The sequence below is a fragment of the Carassius carassius genome, chromosome 37 (genome assembly GCF_963082965.1).
Source record: "Carassius carassius chromosome 37, fCarCar2.1, whole genome shotgun sequence".
NCBI lineage: Eukaryota > Metazoa > Chordata > Actinopteri > Cypriniformes > Cyprinidae > Carassius > Carassius carassius.
The window spans coordinates 25,090,204-25,110,136 of NC_081791.1; the positions used below are offsets into that span (position 1 = coordinate 25,090,204).

A 19,933-nucleotide genomic window follows, 5' to 3' on the forward strand; every position below is an offset into this window, starting at 1 on the left:
TTTTACAACGTTACTGAATATTTCTGTTTCAAATAAATTATCATTTGAACTTTTTTCATCAAGAAAGAAATATCACAGTTTCCACAAAAATATGAAACCGTTTTCAACATTGATAATAATCAGAAATGTTTCTTGAGCAGCAAATCAGCATATTAAATGATTTCCGAAGGATCATGCGACACAGAAGACTGGAGTAATGATGCTGGAAATTCAGGATTTTATTTTACAATTTCTATCAAATTCATTATTTGACAGGGACAATAGACAGTCAGAAAACTGCCCAGAGCTAAATTTCTTCTGCTTTCCCTGAGCAGGAAACAATGCAGGAATAAATTTCCTTTTACAATACATTCAAATAGAACATGTTATTTTAAGTTGTAATAACATTTTACAATATTACTGTATTTTGATCGAACATTTGCAGCCTTGATGAGAGACTTCTCTCATTAAAAATCTTACTGATCCCTTATTTATTTATTTATTTTTATATATAAGTCATTTTTGACTTTGGTTTTTGGCCAAGTATATCCTGAATTTTTGGCCCAGAATTTTTATTTTGGTGCATCTCTAATCCTATATTCAACATCCTATATGCTCAAATTATTCAAATTAACACACATTTAAAGTGATATATACACATTTAATATATGCAACAAATTAACAAAAAATTATTAAAATTAAAGATAAAAATATACTTAAATAAAACAAATTAAAGATCTTTAAAAATATTTTTTAAATTGCCTATTTTCGTAAGTACAGGGTAAAATCAATACAATATAGGTGTGGAAATGAATTATGAAGGGAGATTAAGAATTAAGACACACCAGATGTCAGAAATCAGATTAATTTTCATATTGGAAAATAAAACAATTAGACGATTAGATGAAAAAAAAAGTCTATTTTCTTGCCATTAACCAAAAAATAGGATTAGGGCCAAGCAATAATAATAAAAAAACAACAACTAATAAATAAAAATAAAATAATAATAATCTTGAGATTAAAGTTGTTAAGTTAAAAAAATAAAATTACATTTCAAGAAAAAAGTTAAGATAAAATGTTAAGATTAAATTCATTACATTTTGAGAATAAAGTCGTAAAAAAAAAAAGTAGAAATAAAAATTTTGAGAATGAACTCGAGATAAAAAGATGGTAAATTCAGAGAAAAAAAAGTTGATGAAATGAAAATAAAAAGTCATTAAATTTAGAGGAAAAATTTGTTAAATGTAGATAAAAGTCAGAATTGTTTACATGTAATAATATCATTACATTACGAGAAAAAAACTCAAGAATTAAATATCAAGAAAAAATCTGAGAATGAACACACTTGTGTTATGTTCATATATAGATAGCCTACAGTTCTGACTGCTCTAGGATGAACAGAGCTTTGGAAGGTTTTTATAAAACTTGTCTAGATCAGCTTTTAATTAAGAAATCAGAGGTCTAGAGGCAGTAAATCTCTGTTTATGTATGTGAAATTTAGTTAACAGAAAACACAAATTAATAAAGTAATATTTTCCTACATTCTCTTCTGAGTAACGTAACTCAAACAAATCCAAAGAAAACATCTTTATGGCAGAAAGAAAGGACACTTACAAATCAGATTGGGTGAACAATTTAAAAGATCTGACCAAAATGTCTGTGTGGGAACCTTGCCAAAACAACTGAAGGACATCTTCCTCAGAAGAGTGACAAAAACAAAGTGATGTGCGAGGGTTTATTGGTAAAAAATATTGCACAATGAATAAACAGGTAGCCTACACAAACATAAACCTTTTCTGTAGTTTAGAAGACACTTAATTATAATCTCTTACAAGATAATTAGTCACAATTTACAGTATTTCTAACAGTAAAGTTCATGTCTGTCAGGAAAAGTAGTGTATAATAGTGCACAAAACAAGAGCTAGGCTTATTATGGTGGCGGGAAAAGGCGTTAAATAATTTCTATCTGTTTTATTATGACAAAAAATATATAATGGATAAACATACAATAACAATTTCTGCATTATAAAAATAAACATTCACTCTAGTTAAATTACCAAAAACAAACAAACAAACTATTGAATAAATAAAGAAAAGCTGGAATCTTACGGCTTACAGTGAGATTTGCACACGGGAATAACTACAGTACACATTATTGCACATTACACACTAGCCACAGATCACATGGTATATGTACAAAACTCCCAATACTCCTTACACAAGTGTCCAGAAACACGGACCCCTGCTCCAAATGTGTTAATACAAAGAGATTAATTGACCTTGATCATGTAAATCCGTTTTTCAAGGAAAAATACAAAGTCTGAGGTTCAGCACCTAACATGTAATCATTTCTGCTTGTACAGGGATACTGTGTCATTGTCGAGTGTGTGATTTGTGCTCTGTGTGTGTGTGTGTGTGTGTGTGTGTTTGCTGGTTTGGAGGTACTCCCCTAAACTTCAGTATTTCAGAACAGCCAGCTGTCTGGCCAACACTCTTGAGCGGGACAGAGCATCAGGACATGCCCACAGAAAGCAGCCAGTAGTTGAGTGAAAGGTCACAGACCTGGTGCAAGGATGAGAAATAAGAGCATTTAGCATTTTCATGTCAGTATACATTTATAACATGCAGTGAAAAATTTAAGCAGACGTATTTATATTTACCTGTCAAAATCATGCAATGCCAAAGCAGCCAGTCACATGACAGAGCAAACGCCAGTCTGCAGGGTCTGCCCGTTACGACTGGAGCTCCTTTTTGTGTACCTGAAGAATTTTAAGTAGTTAATTAGAGCATGTAAGGAAAAAAAAAAAAAAACTTGGTTGATAAAATCAAATCATGTCCCACATTTTTCCTGTTTTACTTAAAAATATGCAGATTAGGGAAGTAAAATAGGCTGTGTTGTTTTATTACTTTACTAAAGTTTTGAATTAGTTTTTTTTGTATTTTCAGTTTTTATTTTAATTTAGTATAAGTTTTAGTGATTTTGTTATGTCATATATTATTAATATAATATATTAAGCTTATTTAGCTTTAATTTCTTTTAATTTCAGTTTTAGTTTTAGCAATTTTGGTACTTAACCTTAAAACTAAGGTAGGTGAAATACCTTTAAAATTCATCTCATATTTTTAATTCATTAATAATGAATTTAATTTGTTATTTTAATTACCTCAAAACAATTTTGAAAAGTTTGAGTTTCAGTTAACAGTAACAACACTGAAAATAGTTTTTTTTATTTTTTATTTTAAGAAAAGCATCTCAAGCACAGTACAAGTATCAGAATGCTGCATAATGAAATAAAGGGGGGAAAAAAAAGCAAAGATTAAGCAAGCATAATAAATACTCACATACAGATGTACATATAATCACAATAACATATGCATATACATAGAGACAATTAAATAAAGCAACAAAAAAGGTGGGGGGTTATCCAGAGCTTGTCTCCTTAAAATAATCTAAGAAAGGGCTCCAAGATTTCAGAAAAACTTCGCATTACATTCTAACTCCAAATTTAATCTTTTCAAGTTTAAGGGCAAAAAGTAGGTCAAAAACCCAGAAAATAGGTTTTAAATAGCACATTAACGGTAAACTTTATTTTTGGTCAACTAAAACACTCACGATGTACAGTAATAATGTTAGATGAGTTTTTTTGCAACAAAAACATCACAATTTAGTCTTACATCACCATTTTCAACCTTCTCTCTGACTAGTCATTCTGCTACTGTCCCTTTAAGACGTAAATCACCTCTATCATGATTGGCTAGCCTTCTCGAATGCGAAATTAGTAACAAGGTCACCACTAAATTGCTGGAAACTGTTCTCAGCTGGTCTCCTAGACTGGTCAGACTGGTCTGTTGGCTAGTTTTACAGCATCTTGGCCGGATTGAAAGACCAGTTTAAACCAATTTAGGCTGTTTTAATTTTTTTCTTTGTTTTTTGTTTTTCAGAAGGCATGTACCGTAAATGTAGAAGGTCATATGTCAATGCTGCTTATATAAAAATAGTGGCTTGTGGCAAATCTTTTTTAGCTTACTTATCAAACTTGGAGTTTAAGTTCAAATGATCAAACAAAGGTCATGTTTTCCATAATTTGTACACAAATGCATACCCATTTAGGTCCGCTGGCTGCGAGTGATACACATGTTTGCTCTTCTCTGTAACGGTGAGGGTCCCGACATGGGTGGTCTCACTGTGACTGACCCGGACAGGATGATACTGACTCTTTGACTCGGTGGAGCCGGAGGGCACACTCATCTGATTGCTGGGAACATTGCTGTTTGGTTCGGGGGTCTCAGCGAACAGCTTCTTGCGGCTGGATTCAGGTGTGGATGTTGCGATGACCTTGATCTCAGGCACAGGCGTCTGTTTCAGACGGAGACAGGTCTCCGAGTGGGCCTGCTGCAGTTTCTTCATGTGGTGAATGGCCACTGTAGCGTTGAAGGCTTGCTGGAGTGAAGAGATCATGATTTCAGACAGTCAGTAGAGTGCAGGAAACATCTAAACAAGCTCACTGTTTCAGTTTAGCATCTAATCTTCACCATGAGTGAACCATGAAGTAAAATTAAAAACTATCAATGCATTTTAATGTGCACAAAAAGTGAAATGTTTGGCCATGCAAGCAAAGTATGCAAATTTCACTGTTTGAATACCTACTTTTGCCCTATAACCTGCAGTACACAGAGCTTACTGCACTGTCTCTAATAACGCAGTGCAATTGAATTAAATTAAAGTAGTGATTTTTTCTTTTCCCGTGCTCATAAACCTTTCAGTATATACTGCACAGTATGCACTTAGTAGTGTGTTAATAATTGATCCGTTCCAAAGATATTGGCTATTAAAAGTATTTATAAATGCTATGCAATACATGCAGCTGTTCAGATATTTTAGAACTAATGTTTTTGAAAAAAGTCTCTTATGCAATGCTCTTATGCTATATGAAATACAGTAAAAAAAAAAAGAAAAAAGAAAAAAAGTGAAATTGTGAATATTGTGAAATATTATTACAAATGTTTTATATGAATATATTGTAAAATGTAATTTATTTTTTTGATGGAATGCTGAATTTTCAATTTCAGTCTTCAGTGTCACATGATCCTTCAGAAATCATTCTAATATGCTGATTTACTGCACAAGAAAACATTTTTTTTAGAAACTGATACAATTTTTATTCAGGATTTTTGATGAACAAAGAATAAAAAAAAAATATTTTTTTTTCTTTACTCTCACTTTTGATCAATTTAATTCAGGTTTGCAGAACAAAAATATTAACAAATATTAAAAAGGTAATGTACACAGTCAATTATTTTTTAAATGCATGTGAAAGCTAAAGCATAAATGTTTTAAGAGTGTGCTTTTATTATCACTTGACCTTCTCAGGTTGCATGTTTCATTAAAAAAGAAATAAAAATCATATTGTAGTAGTACACGTTCAAACTGAGTGTGTTGCATTGCATTGTGGGATTCAGACTGACTGATGTGCAACATCACAAGTTCTCATTCTCTGGAAAAATGTCAGCGTTTGAGTTAATTTCCTCTCAACATGGTAGCCACCACAAGAAGGAGACCCATTTTATGTCAAATAGATCTGGCAGCTGACTGATTACTTTAGAATTGCTTTACAAGTCTCACAGTATAAATCATATTGCTGAAACTAGTCTGTTCCAGATATTCACACAGATGGAGCAATTATAGGCAAGACGGGTGACCAAATCAGCCACTCGTATTTAAAGCTGAATTGTGTAATCAGTCCAGAGATCATCAGAAAAAGCCAGCTAAGACTAAACCACAGGAGACACACTCTAACCCGAGTTATGAAACATGACCTTACCTTCCACTTGGACTTGGCAAAGTTCTTCTGGATCTGCTCACTGACGGAGTGGTAGATGTCCTGACTCCGAGCCGTCTTTCCTATAATCCTGCAGGACAAAGCTGGATTTAAAAGCAGAGCTGGTGGAAAACAGAAGGATTTGCTTTCCTTTTTTAAACAATCCCTAAGACAGAAATAAGTTTAGTTTGAGCTTAACAATTCTTGACAGTGGGAAACTTTGTTTTTTTCTTCTTCACAGCAATGAGATTAAATAAAGAGCAAAGTCTGAGAAAGAAAAAAAAAGACCTACATAACCTCATATGCATCTCATCTAAAGTTTCAGAAGAGATCTCAACATTGTCTCAGACTCCGCGTCTCTCATTAAATTAAGACTGAATTATGAGTGTTATTTTAATATCAATTTATACTATTATAGTATTAATATTGAATAAGCTTTTATTTGTTTAATATTTAATTTTAATTTATTTAAGTTTTAGTCATTTGTTTATTTTATTATTGTTTATATACATACATATATATTTCTGTTTAGCTTTATTTTTATTTCAACTTTAGTAATTTTAGCACTAGGAACTTATTTTATTTTAGTTAGTTGCAAGTTTTTATCTTATATTATTTTTTTTATTTTATTTCTGCTTTATTTCAATTACCAAAAAAAAATGTTCTTGATAATTTTAAGTTTAAACAATGTCTTCATCTAAAATTGTATTTAATTCTTTCACTTCATTTAAATTACTGAAAATAATTTCTACAAGCTTTTTTTAAAATCTAATATTTACATTTTATTTTATTTTAGCTTAATTTCAATCACAATTTTTTGAATAATGACATTTTTTAAAGCTTGATTCTTTCCATTTCATAGTTTTTATTGTATTTTGTTTCTGCTTCATTGCAATTACATTACAAAAATTACAAAAACATTATTTTTTAAATATTTTTTTCATCTATTATTCGTATTTTATTTTATTTCTGCTTAATTTGATGTTTAATAGTTTTAGTTATCAATAATGACACTGCAAATGAGCTGCACTACTATGCATGATTTAATTATACTCTTACTCTGTGTCAAAAATGTCTCATAATTCTTTTTGTATTTCTGACATGTCTGATACATAAATGAAACATAACTAAGGCTCACAAGCTTCAAAAGAGCAGTAAATCTGTCCTGCGGTCACTCACCAGGGGTGTCTGAGAGCCTGTTCTGTGTCATAACGCATCTTAGGATTCTTCTGCATCATGTTGCGGATGAAGTCCTTTGCTAGAGAGATGATAAATATACATGAGGTTAAATGCTTTTAGTTACAGGTGTGTTTTACAGAATCACATGAGATGATTTAGCAGTAGGGAAGTACAGGATGCTAACCAGACTCCGAGATATCATCCCAGAAGGGCGAATCAAACTCATACTGTGCCTTCATGATTTTAGAAAACAGACGAGTCTCGGTTTCTTCATAGAAAGGAGGATAGCCACAGAGACTGTAAAGATAAAGCAAAGTAAATTAATGCAAACTTCCAGCAGGGGGCGCAGTGTCTCTCAGAGCCCTGCATCGTTTGCTCTGTGTCTGGAGTTCAACAGCACAGCTACTCTGATTTAACACAAGCTTTAGGTTTCTAAATTAAGAACTAGCATCCGTTTATCACTCTCTGTAAACAGCAGTGCTGTTTAAAGTCCAACTCACTTGTGGAGCAAATATAGTACAAAAATCTTTTTCTTAGAAATGACATCCCTACTAGGAAGGGACTTACAGGATGTAGGTGATGACTCCAATAGACCAGCAGTCAATGGCTTTGCTGTAAGGTTTCTGGGCCAATACTTCAGGGGCTGTGAGGAAATACAGATTATGAGAAACAACATGGTTTTAAATAAACCTTGCTCACTGACTTAAACGTGCTTGGATTTATTGTGCAAGATCATCAAAAAATGAAAAAAAAAAAAAAAAAAAAAAAAAAAAAAATTATATATATTATATATATATTGTTGTTTTTAATCATTGTTGTTAATAATAAAACGATTACAAATATTTTAGTAAAGCAGATATATATATATATATATGTGTGTGTGTGTGTGTTTGTGTGTGTGTGTGTGTGTGTTTATAGGGCTATATATACACTACATTTACTCAAACTAAAACTAGAATAAAATAAAGCTAAATAGAAATATTTTGAAAATAACTTAATATTTCTAAAGCAAACTAAAATAATAATGGAACATTAAAATAAATGCATATATATATATTCATAAATACTAGAATAAATAAATACTAATAACAGTACACCATAAATATAACACATAATTTTTCAAATACCTACAATTGTAACTAAAAGTAAAATAAAATATATTCAAATGAAAGTATATTAATATACATATAAATACTATATAAATGAATATTAATAAATCATATAACATTCTATAAATAATATCAGAATAACACCGGTCTTCAAAATTTTCAATAAAAATGCCTAAAACTTGAACTAATCTTACAATAAAAATTCAAATTATAAAATTAAAGCATTAAAATATGCATCAATACTAAATACTGTATGTTTTTATAATTGATAATCCTAAAATATTCTCTTCCTCTGTCCTTTCTGCTGATGCAACCAGCACAGTTTTGTACAATAATATTAACAAACACCATTCCAGCACATGAACCACTTAAAGCACTGTGTCACTTTACACAAGCTAAATATTTTGTGACATTTCAATCAAAATGCAGCTGTGTATGTGACCTTTCAGATTTACAGATGTGTCTCTTTTGCTCTGACATTCACTGGCTGTTTAAAAGCCCATTTATTTGACATTATTCCTACCGACATATCCTGGAGTCCCGCAGGCCGTGGACATGATGCCCTTCTCCTCCATCTTAGACAGGCCAAAATCACTGACCATGATCTTGGAGCTTTCATCAGGGCTGTAGTAGAGCAGATTCTCTGGCTGTAAAGTCAATGTTTGGTTGGTTTAAGTCGGCATCTGTTGATATCATCCATGTATATCTTCAGCATACTGATGTATGCATATGTTTGTGTGAATGTGGCGTCTCTGTACCTTGAGGTCGCGGTGGACAATGCCGTTTTTGTGCAGGTAGCTGACCGCCTCCAACACCTGTCTGATGACCAGACTAGCATCGGCCTCTGAATACATTCCCCGGTCCAGGATCCGGTCGAACAGTTCACCACCTGAAACACTAATGGGATACGAGCAATGTAACAACATGCTATAAAGACACATGAGGTTTAAAGTATCAGGGGTTTCAGTGGGTGTTAATACAAACAGAGGTGCTTACAGCTGCATGACCAGGTAGTAATGCGTCCGACTTTCATAGAAATCCTCCAAGCAAACCACATTGTCATGTTTGATCCTTGATATGTTGACAACAGATTCATAAGTTAATATTGGATCAATTACAGTATGTTGTACATGCATTTTCAGTGTCTTTAAATTTGATTTTATTCTCAGTCTCGGTTTCCTTCCAAACTGTAATTCCCATTTCAATTTTAATGTGTGATACCTTTCACAGCAGCTACAGTATAGTGTTTAAAACTTAAAGAAACAGTTCACCCCAAAATGAAAATTTGCTTAAAATGCACTCACTCTCAGGCCATCCAAGATGAAGAGGAGTTTGTTTCTTAACTCATTCTGACGGCACCCATTCACTGCAGATGGTGAGCAAGTGAAATAAGGGTAAATTTCTCTCAATCTGTTCTGATAAAGAAACAAACTCGTCTACATCTCAGATCATCTCAAGGGGGGTGTAAACCTTCAGCAAATTCACATTTTCTACTCCTTAAAGATTTTTACATCACAGACACAGCTAGTGTTGGTTTAATTCAGTCTTACTTTCTCAACACAGCGATTTCATTCTCCAGGTTGACATCCCTTTTGTTTTTCTTCTTCACACACTTCAGTGCAAAAAGCTTCCCTGTTTTTCTCTCCTTCACCATGAAGACCTCTGAGAACGCTCCCCTGGAGAAAGCAGAGACAGAACGAGGAGATAAGGTCAAATGTGCAATTACCTGGGATGATGTTTTTCTCCATGGATCTGAGAGAGTGTGATCCTGGTTAGTGTGATGCCAGTGTGGCACTTCCTCCTGAGAGCAAAGCAGGTTTTAATGAAGGTGAGGATGTGACCTTTAAAACCCTGCCGAGATCTCAGCGCTGCACTGAAACATCCCCATTTAATAACAGCATGTGAAAGTGGCCAGGGCCCGGGGAATATATATATACAGACATCCCAAGTCTCCCGGAAGTTCCGGGAGTCTCCCGCATAGTGAAAGCGGCTCCCTGAGACCCGCAAATTAGTTAAAATCTCCCGGAATCTAGACCGAGCGAGCAAAAGCGCGCATGCGAAACAGATACTGTGTTTCAAACCGTGTAGCGCACGCACAGCAGAGAGGGAGAGGGAGCGAGAGATCTTGCGTGTGCGTGCTAATGTGCGTGTGTGCGAAGCGCATGTAAGACAGAGAGCATCCTGATTGGCCTGTTTCTGCAAATCAACCAATCAATTGTCAGTGTGGGCGGGCTTTTATCTCTTCTCCCAAACAAAATTAATCAGTTATGTCTGTCTATCTAGAAACAGGAGCACCATGGCAGAGGGAGAGTGCCACAAAAAAAAAAAAAAAAAAGTATAAGACACATTTTACGGCAGACTACACGAAAGTGTACCCCTGTCTTATAGGTGTCAAACATAATGACAGTCTTGCTCAAGCATTGCCCATGGCGGGTTATATGATTTCAATAGGCATGTTGAGATGAGTTGACAAGTTTCATTATTATTATTATTAGTTTACATAAATTGTATAAGCAGATTATATAAATAGTAAAAGTAATCATATTTAAACATAATAGGCCTATAGCTTATATAAATAATATTTTATGCTTTTATATCTGCCGCTGAGATGTATTTCCTTCCTTTATTTGGGGGGGGGGGGGGGTCTTCGGGATACCTCCCTGAAATGACTTTTTGCAGGTTGGGATGTCTGTAAATATATATATATATATATAAACTAATACAACTAATTTTGTAAATGGGTCATTAGCTCTTAGCTATTGGTTTTAGGAAAGGGGTTTTTTCTTCTCTCGATGCGATCCTCAGCTTTAACCTGGAATAGCTGTCATGAGATAAAGATTACATGTGAAATCCCTTCCGCATCGGAAAGAGTAATGACTTCTGTTTCCAGGTGCAATGATAAACACAGGTCACCTGACACTGTAAGGCCTCCGATGGAAAGAGGCTAGGTTACAATTAGCCTGGGATTGAATAAGACTAAGTCTTATCTAGGCTATAAAGAACGCTTGCTGAGATTACATGTGCTATCACTGGTTTACCTGCTGCAAGTCTGCATATCATTCACGTAATACTCTTATCAGTGTTTAATATAGTTTAATAGCTAAACGTTTCCCATCTGTATTTTAAACCGTGAAAATCAAATTTTAAAACATCATCTTTGTGTTCACTATCAGAGAAAAAAATTTATAAACTGCATAAGATATAACTTCTCAGACCATATATAAAAAATATTAAGGGAATATATCTTAAAAAGTATAGCATAATTTGAATGTAAATCATACTAAATGTATTATTTTTAACTGATTAAAGTATTTTAATAACATGAAAATAATATAAAGATAATATATCTTAAAAAAATAATAGCCTAATTTGCATGCGAATCTCACTAAATGTATTCTTTTTGTGTATGTAATGACATTTGCTAGTTAAATAATATTTAATATATATATAATATATATATAATATATATAATATATATGAATATATAAAATGTATATATTTAGAATTTAAAATAATATGATTAAAAACAATTCAATTTTAGTGTAAATCTCACTAAATGTGTTATTTTTAACTGTATAAAATATTTTAATAACATTTGCTAATTAGAATATAAGCAGTTATTGCAGTGTAGGTATATATTTTTGATATAACACTAAATTCATAATGGTTTGGACTCCTGATTGACATCACACCTGTTACAAAAGAAGTGCAACATCACACATGGCTTCAGACAATCAATCTCAGTCTCCTACACACAAGTGAAGCGGCACGAAACAACCGTGTCCCTGACACCGCCAGCATCTAACACATATTCCCACAACACCCATTTTCCTGCTCTGAATGCAAAAGCTCAGAGATGCGTGTTTACCTTCACCCGCGGTCAGGATTGAATAATCCTTTAGAAAGTCCTCAGTTCATTAACTACTGTGGATTTTAATGAAATGCATGAATAAAAACTAAATTCAGCTCAAACTGAAGGTTAGTGCACAGAATGTGTCCAAAGGCAAAGAAAACTGCCAATGAAATACATGAAAACACTTTTTTTTCTTTCATCACACAATCACTCGCACCTTAATATAAGCCAATTTTAGATGCTGTCTGTCATCCAGATGAGTGTTAAGTCCAATAGAAGCCTGCTGAGGGATTGTGGGAGTTAAATGCAGGTTGTTTTTGTCAGTTGAAAGCACCGTGCTCAACTCCCTATGGCCCATAATGCCCCACTGGTGCCACTAACACCCACAGGCAAGGGCAGGTTATAACAGAGCTCTCTAGACACACTAGTTTATACCTGAAACGAGAAAATTATGTCGCTTTAGGACCTGGGAGAATTGTAAACTCGCTCAGAGAACTTAATTCGCACCTCACATTTGAGGACAAGGTGCATGTGGACCGCAAAACACAACAGCAAAATTCTCACAAAATAAAAAAATAAGTAATAATAATAGTAATAATAAAAACAATAAATACAGATGGCAAATTTAAAAACAATTAAGTAAAAAAGAATTAAGCATTATATGCTAATTAATGCAAGACACTACAGACAATAACTTTTATTTTTTTTTTATTGATCTGGCCATTTTTGAGGCTTTTTTAGATTAGTGTAAACAAAACATGCAACTTTAAAGGCCATTTTCTCAAAATTAGTTTTTTTTTGTTGTATTTTTTATACATTTTCTAAAAAAATTATTTCAATTTTTCTAACTATTTATTTATTCTGATTTATGTAGTGAAGAAAATTAAATAAAATCCCCTGTGTAACTGATTTTTGGAAGCTGTAAATAAAGCAAAGATTATTGGAGGACATTTGACAAGAAATTCAGTATTTCACAATGCTTCATGTTTAATTCTGTGTGCTACTTGCCATTTCTTTGTAAATATTTGTAAAATATATTAGTAATTTCTAAGTAAAAATTTCCTTTTACATCAAAAAAAATGTATGCAAATTGGCAAATATTTAATAGGATAATAATTAGATGTTTTGACTTGTTTACAAATAACATTTATGAAAACTTTATTAATGTAATCAAACAAATAGTAAAGTATAGTCATATTTATTAGTTACTTTCATATCCTATTCATTTGGGGTTCCTTGCCTTATTTCAGGAAAATAATCGAGTATAATAACTTACATACACAAAAAAATAAATCAGTATCAAAGCAATAGACAGGACATCGCAGGCAATGTCCGGTAGATTACCACAAATCTGTCTCTATCCCATTAGCCCTTCCCTGACACCTGTGATCCCTGTTCTTGTCTGCCAAGGCGATTAACACACTCCTGTCTGGAGGTGTCTTAACCTGTGCTTTACCCTTGATTCACCTAGAGACCAATGCAATGAGAACGACAGCCGCAGGGTGACCTGAATACTACACTCTCAGAAAAAAAGGTACAAAAGCTGTCACTGTGGTGGGATCTTTTCAAAAGGTACAACTTTGTACCCAAAGGGTCCATATTAGTACCTAAAAGGTACTACCGCAGTCACTGACTTCCAATCCCACAATAACTGATCATTTAGTCATGAATGGAAATAAAGGTTTCTGATGCTTGTGCTGATCTTACAGTGTCTGTATTCAGGGACGGGACGTTTTCCTGCTTTGTGATCGCTCTACAGTCAGCAAAGACCATGTTCAGCTGCTCATGTCTGCTGTGCTCATTGTCCAGTCAGCTTTCTGTGTCGCGATGACATCACAACTGATTCAGGACAGCATGGCTTACCGTCTGAGACCCATTAAGTTGCTCAGATGGGATAATGGATTTGAGATTACACATTTAAACAGCTTATTCAGTCTAAATCATAATTCATATAACATTTTCAGAATATTTCTCCCATCTGCGTCCTATTGGCTGGTCAAGTCCCGCCTCCAAACTCATGCAATTGTTTGAGCTCATGTTAAATTGATCAATGTTTCATCACAGACCTACAGTGATACACCTTTCAATGGAGTCAGCATCCAAAAGGCTTACGTATTAAACTTAGATAAGATAAATATTCAAAAAGTCACATGCATTTTATTCAGTCAACTATTTCCTTTATCAAATTGCTTTATCAAATCACAACACAAGACTGAAAATGTTAAGACTCATGCTCATGAGCTTTTTCTGAATGAAATGCTAATGCCAAAGACTTATAAAGCACTAAAGGCCAGTGTAAGTCCGGTAAAGTTGGGTAAACAGGCATTTACGGGGTCAATCCTTTACTGACTGGGTGAGCAAAAACAGCTTTCTTGGAAATGTCTCTAACTCGCTAAACAAAACATTTTTATTTATTTATTTTTAGTTACATTTTTGAGAAACAAAATTGTGCAATAAAAACACTTTTCAGTATACTTTTTAAAACTTTAAATTATTGTATGTATTTATTTATTATGGTAAGTACATTTAAGCAACACTAAAAAAACAATGTAGGAACAACTTATTTACAAAGTTGTAAATAAAACAGATCATTGGTGTATGTTGTACAAAAGAATTCAGTCTTTAAAATTTCACATTAATTTCAATCTGTTACTTTCTGTTTCTTTGTAATTGTAAAATTTACTAGCATATCCTAATTAAAAATTCTATTTTGACTCAGAGATTGCTAGTAAATTTCACAAATAATTACAAAGAACTTTTAAATGTATTTATATTTGTTTTCAGTGTACATTGTTAAAGTAAAGTTGTACCTGTGACATCAATTCCATCAGGATATTTTTACTTCATAAAAACTAAAGCTTACCCTATTGAGTTAAGAAACGTATGTTAATAAACCGTTCCCAGTTTTTAAAATGAATAATAAGAAGAACGAATTGTTTACTTACGATCCTAGCACCTCCATGAATTCAAACACATCCTGGATGTTATCCGTGCTCTTTTTCCAACCGTAGTCACCCTCTTTTCGGCCCATTTCTGCGTGAGCTTCTACAGGGATTTCTGGAAAAGATAAAAAAAAGAACATAAAAGATTTTAGTGACCAAAAAAACCCTATGTCTGATCTGTTCGGATAAAACGAGTAATAAATCAAATCTTTGTGAATATACCTTTATTTGCAGCCAAAACAATCCCAAATATCCCAGGAGCCATGAGGCCTGGTCTCTAATAAATATATCAAATTAAATTTTAAAAATCAAGATGAAACTCAAGATCAAAACTTCTTTGCATCCTTTAGAATGCAGCTCAGTCTCTCTGGCGAAGTCTCATGTTCATTATCAGCTATCTTGATTGGATGTGTGTTCATCTATCAGCCTGTTTTAGTGTGTCACTGACCTCTAAAGCCCTGTTAAAAATTCCAGAGCTTGTCATTGGCTGTCCTACATGGCTTTAAGACAGGTTTTGGCTGGTCAGTGTACAGACTCTGTACGCATATATGTGCGTTTTAATGCTGGAGTTTAGGTGACTTTTATGATTGATGCTTGGCACATTTGTAAAGGAAATATCTCTGATTCTATTCTAACTGGATATCTAGTTTGCAGGTGGATTTTGTCCTTTGCATGTCCAAACCTAATATAAAAGTGTCCACAAGCATCACTGATTAAATGCATTTGATAATGTCATCATGTGAAAATTACAAATGTCTTGCTTCTTGCATCAGATCAAGGCTGAATCTCATTGCTAGTTTTACTTGATCTAGTGCTGCATTCGACACCATAGATCATGACATACTCATAGATCGATTACAAACCCATACAGGTATTCAAGGGCAGGCCCTAAGATGGTTTATATCTTACCTGTCCGATCGTTACCACTTTGTTTATTTAAATGGGGAGTCATTTCATTTATGACCAGTAAAATATGGAATGGCACAAGGATCTGTCCTAGGTCATCTGTTTTTTTCAATATACTGTACATGTTGTCCCTTGGTAATATTATTAGAAAATACGGGATTAGTTTCCACTGTTATGCTGATAAAAATCAACTATCTCAGTGAGACCAGATGAAACTTCTAAATTATCTAAGATAACAGAGTGTGTTAAAAAAGTAAAAGATTGGATGACCAATAATTTTATCATATTAAATTTGGATAAGACAGAGATATTACTTATTGGACCAAAAACAGTACACAGAATCTAGTTGATTACAGTTTGCAACTAGACGGATGTACTGTTACTTTCTCTACAGACAAAAATCTGGGTGTTATATTAGACAGCAACAGTTTAAAAACCATATTTCCCATATTACAAAAACTGCATTCTTCCATCTTAGAAACATTGCCAAGCTACGAAACGTTACCTGTTTCTGATGCAGAAAAGCTAGTTCATGCATTCATGACCTGAACTATTGTCCTGCATCTTCCATAAACAAGCTACAGGTCGTCCAAAATGCAGCAGCTAGAGTCCTTACCAGGTCAAGAAAATAAGATCATATTACCCCAATTTTACTGAACTGCACCGACTACCTATTAAGTTCCGTATCAGTTACAAATTATTATTACTCATAAGGCCCTAAATGGTTCAGCTCCTGCGTACCTAACTAGCCTTCTACCACGTTACAATCCATCACGCTCCCTAAGGTCACAAAACGCTGGACTTTTGATAGTTCCTAGGATAGCGAAGTCCGTTAAAGGAGGTAGAGCTTTTTCACATTTGGCTCTGGAATAGCCTTCCTGATTATATTCGGGGTTCAGACACACTCTCTCTGTTTAAATCTAGATTTAAAAACACATATCTTTCGCCAAGCATTCAAATAATGCATCTCATAGTTTGTGACTGCAGTTATATCTGATCAAATGTGCATTATAATTCTTTAGCTTGGGTTAAACTAATTAATTTTACTTTATTGAAACAGCAGCTATGCTAATTATGTCTTTATTTGTTTCTCTGTTTTGCCACAGGATTTACATCCCATGGTAACTAGGATTTACACAAGCTGCAGTCTGGATCCAGAACACCAGAGAAGAGATGATGCTGACCCCTCACAGGAGCCCAGATGATGCTAACCCTTAATCAACAAATAGAACTAACACATTTTGCCATAAGTTTGATTCTAACAATCCATCAACTTCACAGAATGACAACACAAATTGGCACAATGGAAAGCTGGAATGGATGACTGGTTATTTTTCGCCATGTTTACTGTGTTTATTTTGAGGTTTCTTCATTAAAAAGGAGTTAAATTATAAATACAGATTTGTCTTCCAACATAAAACGACTTCTCTGGGATTAACAGTACTGAGTTCTGGTAACTCTGGCTTTCACTTATATAACAGATTAAAGAATCTGATCTTCGGAGTCAACCTTAAACAATTCACTACCTACGTTCAGAAGGTCAACTGCATTTTATAACTTCAAAAGCCCAAAATATCATCAGTTTGCCACTAAACGTGTCACTGAGTACCCCAAAGTTGAGAAAACCCTATGGAATGGAGTATTTTGTAGACTATTAGTTGCCCACTAATAGACTTAAAAAACAAATTGGGTAACCTAAAGAGAAAAGGAACATCCAATTAGGAGGGATGAATGGACTACAGCTCTCAAAGAACACAAGCACTCGGGCAAACTCACATACTTGCATGCAGCCAGTTACATCGCTGTAATAAACAACATCTTTGCAGAATTATGATAGAGACTGGTCAAAAACAAACAAATAAATAAAAATTAGATAAACAGATAAACAAACATACATTACAATGACAATATGTTATGAAATTCATAAAAATATTAAATAAAAATTACAAATATATTAATAATTTAAATAAACATTAATTGAAAATAGTTTTAAATGAAGATTATATTCATTTCATTAAAAATACAATATTTTTAAAATAACTTTTTTCAAAAGGTTCAAAACAAACAGAACTCCCATTCCATTATACTCATGATTTCATAAATTAATTACAATATTTCACAGAAACTTCTAACCTTGACAAACCTGTAATCTTCAACATATGATTGGATTACTTAGCCTACAGAATCCTTTCCTACATTACTATCCCGTTCAAATTACTAACATTAACAGGACATAAACATCAACATCTTTCCCTTTGTTTTGTCTGTCTTAAATTCTAATATTAAAATGAATATTGTAATGCACAACATATTGTTACAGCATTGCACTTGCAGTCTCTCTTTACTCAAACAAAAAGAACATTACATGGCTTTGTCTTAAGATGCAGCCCCTTTAATGTACAGTGCACCTGACTAACTCATATATCGCATACACACATAAACATGCAGCTCAGCACGGATCATTCAATCATGCAGCGCATGTCCCGGTGCGAGATGTCCCATACACCTCAGTGACTGACGACGGGATCTAGTCTGTGCATCCACAAACCAGCGTGCACCTTTAATATGCACGTGATGCATTAATTAATCACGGCATTCTAATGCATGGATGATTATTTCACAAACAGCCAGTTTTTGACCTTACCTTCGGGTCTGTAACAACTCCAGCACGATCTCTGTCTCTTGCAGAAATGATCAAGGCTCAAGCAAGGACAGCAATGACAAAGAATGACATGCGAGGAGAGAGGATGCTGCGCAGATCTCAACGATACAGACATTTGCAACGCGTCCGAAATGCAATTATGCACATTCCTGTGCAATTAATGCAGGGTGATCGGTATGCAAAAATCTTTCATGTGCAGTGTGCATTTAACATGCAAATCACTTACGGTCATCAATCCAAGAAAAGTTGATTTCTTCATCAATTGTTGCGTGCACACAGTCAATAAAATAATCTATTGCAAAAAAAAAAAAAAAAAAAAAAACCTTTAAATTACCGTGCTCATGTATTGCATGCAAATATATTTAGTTGCTATAACTGCACGTAATTTGAACACTGCAATTTAAAGTCTGACCTGTTTTTAGCAGTTTCTGTGAATGGGACAGGAATCGGCTTTACTCGGGTCAGCGTCCCGTCCTTTGACTTACCTAGAGACAAGTGCGCAAAAGATGCCCGGCTCTGACTCTCCTAAAGCCCGCTGCAGTCTGGACAGATTAAGCTCGTCGAGAGGCGCAAAAATAACCAACAGGTTGGAGATTACACGAGCTGTCAATGAAGGAGGAGCGGCCAGCGAGGCGGATTCTCAAGGTCTCTTTAAATGACTGCCTGCACGTGATGTCATCTTACAAAATGAAGAAAGAAGAAAAAACACCTTACTGTAAAAGCTGTGGTTGCCAGCACCTTGCAATAAAAACTAGTTTGCAGCATTTTAGGTTCAACTATAACGTTACACTGAACGGTAAAAACTGCTGGTCTATATTTAATTTACTAGCATGCCATCTAAAGTGATTAAATCTGTTTTGTAGCCTACGTGACTTGCAGAATATACCGATAATAAATAACGTGATTACAAAGTGAACAAGTTATAAAAGAGCCAACAATAAGTTAATCACAAGTGGCCCAATCACAAACTGTCGAAAAATATCAGTCGTGCTATTTGAACAAAATACCATCAAATGCCTACGCAAGGAATTGTGGTTTGTTTGTTTAATGATAGCCATTGACTTCCATTGTTTTTCTATAGACTATGAAAGTCAATGGCTACCATCAATTGAACCATTTGTAGCCATAGTTATATATATATATATATATATATATATATATATATATATATATATATATAACGTCTTTCATGTTCAACAGAAGAAACAAACTCATGCATGTTTGGAACAAGTGATGGTCATTAAATTAGAATTGTCATTTTCAGGTGAACTATAGCTTTAAACAACATGGGTTTCTCAATTCACTTATCAATACTAATATCTGGATAGCATGAGCATTGAAAGTTTTAACATTTTATGAAAGCATGTAGGCCTAGAATGTAAACAAAATGGCTTTTAAAAACGTATACTGTACTACCCATTAACTGGCAATCAATAGATTTCAAAACTGACACTAAGTGAACCATCAAAACATGGTGGACACTG

At 33.9% G+C, this 19,933-nt stretch overlaps 1 protein-coding gene across 4 annotated transcripts; it reads right to left on the reverse strand.

The window, feature by feature from the left end:
• Positions 1 to 1,700: 1,700 nt before the first annotated feature.
• LOC132118504 (calcium/calmodulin-dependent protein kinase type 1D-like) lies at positions 1,701 to 19,072 on the reverse strand. 4 transcript variants are annotated; one of them, XM_059528383.1, is made up of 13 exons: positions 18,935 to 19,072; positions 14,885 to 14,996; positions 9,637 to 9,762; positions 9,083 to 9,157; positions 8,845 to 8,983; positions 8,610 to 8,733; positions 7,545 to 7,620; positions 7,162 to 7,274; positions 6,978 to 7,056; positions 5,802 to 5,889; positions 4,083 to 4,420; positions 2,640 to 2,738; positions 1,701 to 2,541 (listed from the first exon to the last, which is right to left on the reverse strand). In XM_059528383.1, exons 2-12 carry the CDS (start codon positions 14,968 to 14,970, stop codon positions 2,672 to 2,674), a joined length of 1,311 nt encoding a protein of 436 aa, XP_059384366.1. In that variant the 5' UTR covers positions 14,971 to 14,996; positions 18,935 to 19,072; the 3' UTR covers positions 1,701 to 2,541; positions 2,640 to 2,671. The 4 variants fall into 4 exon arrangements, with proteins under 4 accessions (XP_059384366.1, XP_059384363.1, XP_059384364.1 ...); XM_059528380.1 differs by lacking the exon at positions 18,935 to 19,072 and adding an exon at positions 18,432 to 18,702; XM_059528381.1 differs by lacking the exon at positions 18,935 to 19,072 and adding an exon at positions 15,104 to 15,299.
• Positions 19,073 to 19,933: the final 861 nt, after the last annotated feature.

Excerpts from the sequence above, each read along its gene's own strand:
- LOC132118504 (XM_059528379.1), bottom strand. The coding sequence starts at position 12,297 with ATGGGCCATAGGGAGTTGAGCACGGTGCTTTCAACTGACAAAAACAAC. Across the intron at positions 7,057-7,161 it reads GGATGATATCTCGGAGTCTG|CAAAGGACTTCATCCGCAAC; the intron begins GTTAGCATCCTG and ends TCATCTCTCTAG. Across the intron at positions 5,890-6,977 it reads CAGGCTCTCAGACACCCCTG|GATTATAGGAAAGACGGCTC; the intron begins GTGAGTGACCGC and ends TTTGTCCTGCAG.